Genomic DNA, 12,486 nt, shown 5'->3' with positions numbered 1-12,486 from the left:
CTACCATGCCCAGCTAATTTTTTGTATTTTTAGTAGAGACGGGGTTTCACCGTGTTGACCAGGATGGTCTCGATCTCTTGACCTCGTGATCCACCCGCCTCTGCCTCCCAAAGTGCTGGGATTACAGGCTTGAGCCACCGCGCCTGGCCACGACCCCATCTCTTAAAAGAAAACAAAACTATTACTAAGTCATTTTACAGTTTTTCTGTTGTTGGTTCTAAGTTTTTGGAATCCAGAATGTATTTTACACTTAATAGCAAGCACTTCTCAATCCAAACAAAGCAACATTTTAGACTCAATAGCCACATGTGGCTAGTGGCTCCCATGTTAGACAGCGCACGTCAGTAGCGTAAAGAATTTTAGAGTTCTTGAACTGGGATTCTTGGTTTTCTATAACCTCTGCTACTGCCCTGTGTTTTTTCAGCTTCTCTCTGCTCATCCAAGACCCAGCATCTAGTTGTCTGCCTTTCTTTTCCTCTTGTTATCCTTCCCTGCCCAGGAAATCTGGCTGACCCCCACAGGGCCTATCTGAATGCCACTTTCAGGGTAGGCTGGCACTGTTCTTGAGGCGCTCCATTCTTGTGTCCGTAAGCACTACCCACTGGCTGTTGACCTTCCCACAGCAGCTTTTATGGGAGCCATTTGTCTGGTTTCTCTGTGAGAAATCTAGCTCCCCACTAGCAGGGGAGCTTCTCAGAGACTGGCTTGCATTCAGCCCTCTTGTTTCCAAGTGCAGTGTGTACAATGTGGTGGTCCATGTGTGACCTCCATTTGCTCCTAGAGTATTCTTAGGCTTACCCTTTGCTGTTTGATAGCTGCGTTCTTGACATCTTTGGGATCTTAAGCAATTTCTCCTTTAAACAGTCGTTTTATTTACCATTGAAATGTATTCTGAATGAAATTTCCCTTTATATCTGGATCAGTTCTACTGTTTAAAAAGTATTTTGCTTTTTGTAGTCTGAAGCTATTGTTTATGCAATAGAGGACCTATTAATTTTTGTGTAGAAACAACCATCTAATATCAATAAAATTAGGCTTCATATATATGTGTAGTGACTTATTCTAGTTTTAGCCTGGATCTTACCCAAACACAACTCTTCCCTTTACATAACTTGTTCTTTGTAAGTTATATGTATGTACTGTATTAAGGCTTTTTTCCCTACAGCTTTATTGAAAAGTTTATATGCTTTTTGAGTTTCTGTCTCCCCTAAAAAGATTTGGTCAGTGGTGTTTTGCCCGGCGTCCTATGCCCGTGTTAAAAAGCAAACAGGTGCCTGAAAGGTTTCGCTCTATTCCGGGAGAAATCTGATTAATGTTGAAGGGCTGTGTCAGGTCAGACTCAACCTGCTGACAGATTATTTAGTGAGTGCCAGGATCGACTCTAAACGTTATCTTAGATTTTAATGGTTTTCTTGTGAAGGGCATTTGCAGACGAAACCAATTTGTATTTAAAGTTAATTGTAGTTGTTGAACCAGAGACTACTAGTTAAGAAGAAATTCTTCCCCAGAGCAGGCAGTGGTTTGAAAAGAATGATTCATCAGATGGTGTTGCAAGGCTTATAATTGTGTGCTGTGTTTTAACATGAATTATTATGTTTTAAATTGTGATGAAATCTTACTCCTAGTAAACTAGGAATTTCTCCAAAGAAGTTCCTATTTAAATGATAGTAAATTCTCTTAATATAATTTTCCCAAATTTCCTCACAACTCCTTGAAAAACGGAGTGAAATATGCCATTCCTTTTAAGATAGATCCCTAGTTAGCCCTGCTGCTTCTCTTTCCCTCACCCTCACCCCGCAATCCACGTGTCCTGCTTCGTGGATCCCAAATGTTTGCACGCCTCTAACCACACCGCCAGCACGGACACTCAAACTCCTTCCGCTCTTGCTCTCCACACAGCAGGCAAAATGGCCTTTTTTCTTTTTAAACTTGTTATTATCGTTGTTATTGTTTAAATGTTGTATTATGGAAATTTTCAAATATATATCAAAGTAGAGAGATGGGTATACTTCCTATTCAGCTTCAACAACCATCCATTCATGGCCAGTCTTGTTTTATCTGTACATCTATCACTCCCCCTTTAACCCCTTAATTATTTTGAAACCAATCCCAGACTTTTTAATCACTTTAATTAACTAATTTGGAATTGCCCTGTAGTGAAATTTGGCTTATTGGTTGGTCACATGGGTGGGGAAAGTTGCTGCCCCAGTGGCGACAAACTATTTGTCACCTTCTTTGTGTCTTCCAATTGTTTCTTCTCACTTTTTCAGTATGTGTTCCCTTTCTGTTTGATAACTGCCATCCCCAGAGAAATAGAGTTTCATGTGTCCAATTGATGTTAAGTCAGTTTTTCAGGGATGTATATATAGGCATATTATATATATATATGTATCATATGTATATATACATATATATACATATTCAGAGAGTATATGTATATGTACTCTCCTACATTTGTACCAAATACATTGTTTTTGTTATGTTTTTTTCATAGATTATTTTCACGTTTAAGGTGAACACAAATCCATGTTCTAGAAATGTTTTGTATACATCATCAGAAGACTGGATTTTTTTAACACACAGAAAAATCAAAGCCTACCAGTAAATGCTTCCCTCCAGAGCACAGGAGCTTGCAGACCACTTCTGTTAGCAACACAGGAATTCACATTGTCTAGGCACAGCTCAAGTGAGGTTTGTTCCCAGGTTCAACTGCTCCTACCGCCATGGGCCCCCCTCAAAAATGACAGCAGCAAACCAACAGGCTTCACAGTAGTTATGTTTTGTTTTGAGGCGGAGTTTCACTCTTGTTGCCCAGGCTGAAGTGCAATGGCGTGATCTCAGCTCACGGCAGCCTCCTCCTTCCGGGTTTGAGTGATTCTCCTGCCTTAGCCTCCAGAGTAGCTGGGACTACAGGTGTACACCACCATACCCAGCTAATTTTTTTATTTTTAGTGGAGACGGGGTTTCACCATGTTAGCCAGGCTGGTCTTGAACTTCTCACCTCAGCCTCCCAAATTGCTGGGATTACTGGCTTGAGCTACCATGCATGGCCTGTACCAAATGCATTCTTTTTTTTTTTTTTGGGACGGAGTTTCACTCTTGTTACCCAGGCTGGAGTGCAATGGCCCGATCTCGGCTCACCGCAACCTCCGCCTCCTGGGTTCAGGCAATTCTCCTGCCTCAGCCTCCTGAGTAGCTGGGATTACAGGCACGTGCCACCATGCCCAGCTAATTTTTCGTATTTTTAGTAGAGACGGGGTTTCACCGTGCTGACCAGGATGGTCTCGATCTCTTGACCTCGTGATCCACCCGCCTCGGCCTCCCAAAGTGCTGGGATTACAGGCTTGAGGCACCGCGCCCGGCCCAAATGCATTCTTAAAAGAAAGTTGAATGTACAAAAAAATGTGTGTATGAGAAGGATGTTTCATGCTCAGAAAGTTTAAAAAATTATAAAATTCCCGTTTTTAAAAATCATATGATACATCCTCATGATAAAAATAAAATTAAGGCCGGTGCGGTGGCTCATACCTGTAATCCCAGCACTTTGAGAGGCTGAGGCAAGTGGATCACAAGGTCAGGAGTTCAAGACCAGCTTGGCCGGGATGGTGAAACCCCATCTCTACTAAAAATATAAAAATTAGCCGGGCATGGTGGCAGGCGCCTGTAATCTCAGCTACTCGCAAGGCTGAGGCACAGAATTGCTTGAACCTGGGAGGTGGAGGTTGCAGTGAGCTGAGATTGCACCACTGCACTCCAGCCTGGGTGACAGAGCGAGACTCCATATCAAAATAAATAAATAAATAAAATTAAAACAAATACAGAATGGTATGAAGTAAAAGGCAAAAATTCCCATTTTGTTCATGGATCGTTTTTAGTTACTTATTTCTGAAGCATCCATTGTTAATATTTCTTACAGATAGGCTGTTTAAAGCCTTAAAGCCTTAATAATGTACATTTTTGACATTTTCTCTCAGTGTCTTTGAATTTAGTAGATAGAAATTGGTTTTAGTGTTAGAAAGAGTAGCTTGGTGTTTTGCAAGAGTTTGAGTAAAAGATTGTATGATGGCTTTGATATTTTAATTGACTGTCTTAAATACTAGTTTCCTCCTGATAAAGGAGCCTTAAGCAGACTGAACTCATCAGCAACCCTTTGGGCCTATGAAAATCTATATACCAGAACTATCCAATAGAAATATAATGTGAGTCACATATGTAATTTTAAATTTCCTAGTATTCATATTAACTAAAAATAAAAAGAGGCCAGGCATGGTGGCTCATGCCTGTAATCCCAGCAATTTGGGAGGCTGAGGCAGGAGTATCACTTGAGCCCAGGAGTTCAAAACCAGCCTGGGCAATACAGTGAGATCCTGTCTCTGTATTGCCAGACAGACAAAAACTAGCTGGGTGTGGTAGCATGACCCTGTAGTCCTTGCTACTCAGGAAGCTGAGGTAGGAGGATTACTTGAGCCTGGGAGTTCAAGACTACAATAAGCTGTGATCGTACTACTACGCTCCAGCCTGGGCAAAAGGCTAAAAATAATAACAATTGATTTTTTTTTAAGACAGGTGAAATTTGGCCAGATGCAGTGGTTCGTGCCTGTAATCCCAGCACTTTGGGAGGCCAAGGTAGGCAGATCACTTGAAGTCGGGAGTTTGAGACCAGCCTGGCCAATATGGCAAAACCCTGTCTCTACTAAAAATACAAAAATTAGTCAGGCCTGCGGTCAAGCATCTGTAGTCCTAGCTACTTAGGAGGCTGAAGCCGGAGAATCGGTTGAACTCGGGAGGCGGAGGTTGCAGTGAGCTGAGATCACGCCACTGCTCTCCAGCCTAGGCGATAGAGCGAGACTCTGTCTCAAAAAAAAAAAAGTAAATAAATAAAAGGAAAATCAGTCTCGATAATGCATTTTCTTTGGTGCATTATATCCAAAATATTCTTTCTTTATATTTTCCTTTTTTTTTTTTTTTTGAGACTGGGTTTTGCTCTGTCACCCATGCTGGAGTGCAGTAGTGCAACCATGGCTCACTGTAGCCTCAACCATCTGGGCTCAAGCAGTCCTCCCACCTCAGCCTCCTGAGTAGCTGGGACTACAGGTGCACACCACTATGCCCAGCTGATTTTTTTTTATTTTTAGTAGAGTCAGGGTCTCACTGTGTTGTCCAAGCAGGTCTTGAATTCCTGAGCTCAAGTGATCCTCCCACCTCGGCCTCCCAGAGTGCTGGGATTATTGGCATGAACCACAATGCCCCTCACCAATATGATTTCATTATGTAAATAATGAATACAAAAATTAGAGATTATACTTTTTTTAATACCAGTGTGTGTTTTATACTTAGAGCATGACTCAAGTTGGGCTAGCCCCATTTTAGGTGCACAGTAGCCTCATGTGGAGTGGCTGTTGTTGTATTGGACAGTGCTGCCCTGTACAGGGTAGAAGGAGAGGGGATGGGATATGTTCTCAATTTTGTTCTTTATTTCCCAGTGATTGACCAATGTTTGGAGTTAAAAGGTTGCCACTTTTGATGTTCTTTGTGATCTCCAGCTCTGACTCAATTGTATCGTCACTAGCATCAGCATTTTCTTTAAAATCAGTTTTCATTCTTATAAAAGACAGCAAAGTATTAACGACACAAATATATCTATACACAGATGCTAATCCTGCTGAAATTGAACTCTTGGCTGGTAGGCAATGCCACCCTGTGGTAGCTCAAAAGTTTATTCATCAATATATGAAAGACCAAATTCTAAGTAGAGATTGTGGCTTAGGAGTGATAGTATAGAATATATTAAACGCAAGTGCTTTTTATTCTGAATTTTGGTGTAAACAGATTTAGTGGCATGTAGTGAAATTAGCTGTTAAGAGAAAACAGAGGTAAGAATTCCTGCGAAGTTGATAAGATTCTTCTTTGAATGTAATTTTTTTTCTTCAGGGGTTGCAGATGGCGTAGGAGGCTGGAGAGACTATGGAGTTGATCCGTCTCAGTTCTCAGGGACTTTAATGCGGACGTGTGAACGTTTAGTAAAAGAAGGACGATTCGTACCTAGTAATCCCATTGGAATTCTCACCACAAGCTACTGTGAGTTGCTGCAAAATAAAGTACCTTTGCTCGGTAAGTGAATATCCTATGGGTTTTCCTCTAAAGAAGCCCTCTAGATAGTTAAAAACAAAACCAAGAAAATCATTTATCAGCCCAGCTTTTTTCTGAGGCTCTTCCTACTAAGCAGAGTGTGATAGAGAAACTAGGCTAACCAGAATACTTAGTACTGCTTGGAGGGAATGTGGATAGGTACAGCCACTTTGGAAAACAATTTGGTATTAAATACGATCACATAGTATGCCCCAGCAATTGCTCTTCCAGGTGTTTACCCTAGACTAGAGAAACTCTTGCACAATACAGGAACCAAGAGATAGGTATGAGAGTGTTCTCAAAATGTTGCCAATCATAGCAGAAAACTGGGGACAACCTAAAAAGTCTGTCTGTTGTAGAAAAATGCATTGTGAAAAGAAGTGACTTAAAGCTGCATGCCGTACTTAGAAACATGTTGTGAATGGAAGAGAGAAAATTGCAGAATTCCACCTAACAGTCTGATTCCATATATTTCAAGTTTAGAAACATAAAAAGTTAAAACTGTATGAGGGATTTATAATATGGTAAAAGAAGAAAGAAGAACAAGAGGAAGGGAAGGAAGGATCTAGCCTGCAAAATTCAGTTGATTACCTGTGATGAGTTCAAGTTGTGTTTGGTCACCCCACACTGCTAACAGGTGATTAGCCTGGTGAAATAACTTGGCACAAATTAGATCCCCAATAACCCTGTATTCAAAAACTTAAAACCAAATATCTAGGGTTTGTTTATCTGATAGGCTAATGGAGCATCCTTTGGCCAAGCCTCTCCATTTGTTTGTTAAACGGTTTCCTAGGAACTTTTACCCAGCCTTCTCAGCAGATTCTCAGAAAGGGTATTATTAAGTTTCTGCTAATTGCCAGCATCTTCCTGGTTACTAGAAGACCTTCCTCCCAGTCACCATGCACATTTAAAATCAGCCCCTGTTCAGTGTTAATGGAGATCACCACAGTTGTAGAATTGCCTTCAGTTTAAGTCCTTTGTAAGAGTTCTTTTTATCACTCTGCAGTCTTCTGTCTTTGTGCTGTGATTAACTAACTTGTTTTCCTTCTAACTGCGGAGGGATCTTGTCTTACAGTTTCAGTATATACTGCTTTGTCTTAATCCCCTGTTTGGACATGCAGTTTGAAGCTTGCCTGACACAGCGAAACAGTCTAGATTCTATTTCTAGCACCTCTCTGTCAACTTGCTCTGTGTCTTTGGGCAAACCACTTAACCTGTGATCTTACTTCACGCTTAAATGGAGAGAGAGCCCCTAGACACACATTCCAGGGACCCGCCTCCTGCATGTTCTCAAGAGTGGCTGTGTTGACCCCCTGACCCCCCATCATTTACTTTGACTTCAGATAACCGGTTAGAAAACATTATCCTGATTTTGCACTTTAAAAGCTTTGGTTTTTGCTGTTTTTTTTTCCTATTCCTACTTTCCCTTTCTGTCTGTTCACCTTCATGTAACTGGGAGATATTAATAAAGTGCATTTAAATGTAATATTAGAGAAAATAATATTTTCTTACATTGAATATTGTGATTCCTATTTTCTACTAAAAGGCACCCTGAAGTAATCCTTCACCATGTTTGACACACACCTCTTTTTCACAAAACGTACACATCCCTAGGCTGTTTGTAATAAAACTCAAGCATATTTTGGCAAAGACAGGCTGCTGAGTTTTACTGAACTTCAGCTAGATATATTTATAAATTGTGACAACTTTACAAGATTAGTTAGATAATTTTTTTTTAATTCAGCAACTGCTGAAAAGCCTACAAAGCAATTCCAAAATAAAAGGAAGCTAGTAGCTGTAACCACTTATTTCTTTGATTTTCTAGCTGCATTTGGGTCTAAGGGCATTACAGGCTAGTTGTTGACATGTATTATTTCCTCAGAAACCTTAAATGGATTGATAAGATCCTATGCAGCCAGCATATCTTAACTTGGGTTTGTCCTAATAAGGTTATCCCTTTTTTGCCACACAAAAGGCTTAGTAGTAGTTTACAAAATAAGGGGCAGGGTGATAAAAAAAATTTCCATTTGAGCATGAGGGACTCTCCTGGGTTCCTGTCTGTATGGGTCATTTGTCTGAACATCCAACACTGATTCTCAGCACCACTTTTCTTACTCATCTTTGCCTGCTTGTTCCTCTCCAAACACATGAGAATGATGAGCTCTTCTCCCAATATTAGGCTGCCGGGGCCTGAGCCACATGCACACATCAGGAATTTGAGGAGGCAAAGGAGGAGGGTATATTCCAAGTCCATATGGTTCTGTAAGGCTGGGATCATACTCGTTGGTGTTGCTTTGGATAGTGAAGCTCAGCCACTAATCAGGACCATTTTAATTCCAACTCAGCAAGTTACTGCTACAGAGTAGCAAAGGATAGCCTGGCTTCATCAGTGAGTAATAATGAGTCATGAGTCCTTCTTGCAGCAGAATTTTCAAGCCTGTGCTACTCAGGTTGTTTTTCTTTCTCAGAATATAATCCCATGAGTTTTCAGAAGATGTTTTGGGTGGTGATCTATTGATGATAAATGGTTAGAGTTGATGTGCGTTGAGTTAGGAAGAAAAAGGTAATGAGCAATCTTTACTGTAAGCTGTGGAGCGGGTTATCTGACAGCACTACCAGTGAATTACAGTTACTTTGCGTTTCATTGACACTTAGTGGCAAGCATAGCATGAGGTTAGTACTAATGCATATACTGTAGATAACAAGGAAATGGAATTTCTGAATATTAGCATGAGGAAGATATGTATATTTAAGTGTTTTTAAATTACTTCGTTGGGACAAACATTAATTAGCCATAATCCCACTAAAAAAACTATTAATGTTTGAATGATTATGCTTTCAGATTTTTTTCTGTGTATGTTTGTGCATAGAATAATGGTAGCTTGAATTGAGTCTACTGTGTGCTCACAGCAGCCCCATGAGGTAAATACATAGGTACTTAAATTTTATTCCCCTACAACTTTTTCTTTTCTTTTTTTTGAGACAGGGTCTCACACTGTTGCCTAGGCTGCAGTGCAGTGGCACAATCTCAGCTCACTGAAACCTCCTCCTCCCGGGTTCAAATGATTCTTGTACCTCAGCCTCCCAAGTAGCTGGGATCACAGGCTTGTACCACCAGGCCTAGCTAATTTTTTGTATTTTTAGTAGAGAGGGGGGATTTCACCATGTTGGCCAGGCTTAGTCTCAAACTCCTGGCTTCCAGTGATCCACCCACCTCGGCCTCCCAAAGTGCTGGGATTACAGGCGTGAGCAACCACACCCGGCCATGTTTTGCTTTTAATCATCATGTTAACAATTTAGACTTTGCCTATTGTTGCTTTTTTAAGAACATTTACTTCTAGTAAACTTTTTTTAGTGTACAGTTCTTTAAGTTTTGACATCATCTTTTTTGTTGTTGTTAAGGAAACTTTCATACAAGTTTGTAATCTACTTATTTTACTTAGTTATCACCTTTCCTTTCAAATATATTTCTTTAACATAATTTTTTTTTTTTTTTTTTTTTTTTTTTTATTTTTTTTTTTTTTTTTTTTTTTTTTTTTTGAGACAGAGTTTTGCTCTTGTTACCCAGGCTGGAGTGCAATGGCGCGATCTCGGCTCACCGCAACCTCCGCCTCCTGGGTTCAGGCAATTCTCCTGCCTCAGCCTCCTGAGTAGCTGGGATTACAGGCACGTGCCACCATGCCCAGCTAATGTTTTGTATTTTTAGTAGAGACGGGGTTTCACCACGTTGACCAGGATGGTCTCGATCTCTTGACCTCGAGATCCACCCGCCTCAGCCTCCCAAAGTGCTGGGATTATAGGCGTGAGCCACCGCGCCCGGCCTTCTTTAACATAATTTTAATGGCTATCAAATAGCTAACACTATCTGTTATGGGTTTGACATGACTTAACTACTTTTAATCATTAGAAACAATTCTATGAGGTACTTACTGTTATCCCTGTTTTTGTAGATGAGGAAACTGGGGCACAGAGAGGTTAAGTAGTTCACCCTAAGTCACAGAGGAGGGAAGTGGCAGAGCTAGGATTCAGACATGGGCAGGCTGACTCCGGAGCCTGTACTCCTGCGTCTTACGTGATGGTGTGTCTTTGCACTGTATGGATGTACTGTAATTTATTTAGCCAGTCCCTTATTTTAGATGTTTAGATTGTTTCTAGTTCTTCATCTTAAGCAATATTTTTGTATTTAAGTCTTGTTTGCCCCTCTAATTATTTTCTTATCATAAATTCTCACAGATGGAATTGCTAGATCGAAGGACATACACTTTTCAGGGCTATCTTGTCCTCCAGAAAAGTTGTTTACTTTTACTTTTCACTGCTGCAGAATGAATTTTCTGTGCAGTGGGTATGTTCCCTACACTTTGCCAACACCATGCATTATCTTCTTTTGACCCTTGTTAAACTAACAGGCGAAAAGGGTTACTAGTGAGGTGGTCATTTTTTCACACTTATTTCTTTGTAAACTGCCTATTTTCCTATGTTGCCATTTTTCTGATAGAGGTAGGTATAGGCTTAACTTAGGACTCGAGAGTTGTCTCTGCTAAGTTGTGCTGTTAGCCTTTCAGTCTAGGGACGATTCTGTGGCCCATGCACAGCAAAGCAATACAGAGCTCTTTGCTCAGAGTCTCTGTCAAATGAACAGGTTGATTCCACAAGCTGCCTGCAAAAATTTGGTCTTGTTACCTCATAGTGAGTGGGTCATTAGTCTCCAATAAAAGTTCTTCATGACCTCAGCAGATGGAAATCTAGTTTAAAATTATGATTATGTGCCCTGTCTTAAATGTTAGTGAATTTTGTGGAGAAGACTTCCTACCAGTGACTAATAAGAAATGTTGGGAAAATGTAACATTTTCATTCTGGCATTTAAGTATTAAAATTTAATGTCTCAACAACATGCTTTTGAGCATTTGGCATAGATGACAGTGCTGTTGAAATGAAATAGTGTGATTAAATACCAGTCATTATTGCTTTCTATCTCTGCAAATGGAAGAATTCAGATCATCAGTGACCCAGTTACTGTGTATAATACAAATCCTTTTTCTTTCCCCACCATGTTAACTCTGATCAGGTTATTATTGACATTCGTAGAGGATGTGGAGCATAAGAAAGAAATGTCCTGTTTAGGCCAGAGATTCAAATTATGGTGTGTTGCTCTTTGGGGTTATGTGGTTAAAATGTGTGTGCAAAGGCAGCCTAGGAAGAAAAAATAAATGGAGATGATTTTTGTTTCTAGGTAGCAGCACTGCCTGCATTGTGGTGCTGGACAGAACCAGCCACCGCTTACATACAGCGAACCTGGGCGATTCAGGCTTCCTGGTTGTCAGGGGTGGTGAAGTTGTGCACCGATCAGATGAGCAGCAGCATTACTTCAACACTCCATTCCAGCTCTCAATCGCTCCCCCTGAAGCTGAGGGAGTCGTCTTGAGCGACAGGTAATCTCTCCTCTCGTCATTAAGCGTGAGCAGGACGTGGTTCATTCATAGTCCCCTCCTGTCCCCCTTGAATGCAGTGGGGTAGACATGTCCATGAAAAGAAGACACTGAGAATGTTCTCATCAAGAGGACCTTTTGGTTTGACTTTGAAAGATATTTTGCTGGAACCAGATAATTTAGCCAAGTGGAATTCTGATAAACACCCAGTAAATTTGACAAGACTGTCAAAATACTATTTCAGGCTTACAGAATATCAATTTTTCATATCAACACCACATGATACATATAGTACATTTATTGTGCTGGAGAAATGAGTCATTGTTCAGGCATGCCATTGCTTGTACAAGATTTTGCATACATTGTTAGGGAAGAGCACAAACAGACATCTGCATCATTTATCAGAATACCTTCCTGATTCTCTAGACCTTTTATACATGCATCAAATAGAACTTTTAGGAAACAGAATCAAAATGGTCTTGAGTGGCTGGGTGCAGTGGCTCATCCTTATAATTCCAGCACTTTGGGAGGCTGAGGTGGGCAGATCACTTGAAGCCAGGAGTTCAAGACCATCCTGGCCAACATGGTGAAACCCCATCTCTACTAAAAATGCAAAAATTAGCTGGACGTGGTGGCAGGTGCCTGTAGTCCCAGCTACTCGGGAGGCTGAGGCAGGAGAATTGCCTGAACCTTGGAGGTGGAGGTTGCAGTGAGCCGAGATCACACCACTGCACTCCAGCCTGTGCGGCAGAGTGAGACTCTGTCTCAAAAAAAACAAAAACCAAAATGGTTTTGAGCTGGCACAGTGATGCAGGCCTGTAGTCCCAGCTACTCAAGAGGCTGAGGCTTGAGAATTGATTGAGTCCAACCCGGGCAACATAGCGAGACCCTGTCTCTTTAAAAAAAAAACAAAAAACTGGTCTTGGATGTT

General features: G+C 40.8%; 1 protein-coding gene across 1 annotated transcript in view; it reads left to right on the top strand.

Moving 5' to 3' along the window:
• PPTC7 (protein phosphatase targeting COQ7) overlaps window positions 1-12,486 on the top strand; it is a 50,279-nt gene that overhangs the window by 27,228 nt on the left and 10,565 nt on the right. The window contains exons 2-3 of the mRNA XM_017542118.2: window positions 5,932-6,111; window positions 11,360-11,558. Of these exons, the coding sequence (XP_017397607.1) occupies window positions 5,932-6,111; window positions 11,360-11,558 (379 nt within the window). The remainder of the gene's footprint in view (window positions 1-5,931; window positions 6,112-11,359; window positions 11,559-12,486) is intronic.

Source organism: Cebus imitator, unplaced genomic scaffold (genome assembly GCF_001604975.1).
Source record: "Cebus imitator isolate Cc_AM_T3 unplaced genomic scaffold, Cebus_imitator-1.0 Scaffold8, whole genome shotgun sequence".
Classification (NCBI taxonomy): Eukaryota; Metazoa; Chordata; class Mammalia; order Primates; family Cebidae; genus Cebus; species Cebus imitator.
The sequence above is the reverse complement of the archived record's forward strand: the minus strand, read 5'-3'. Positions and strand labels throughout refer to the sequence as shown.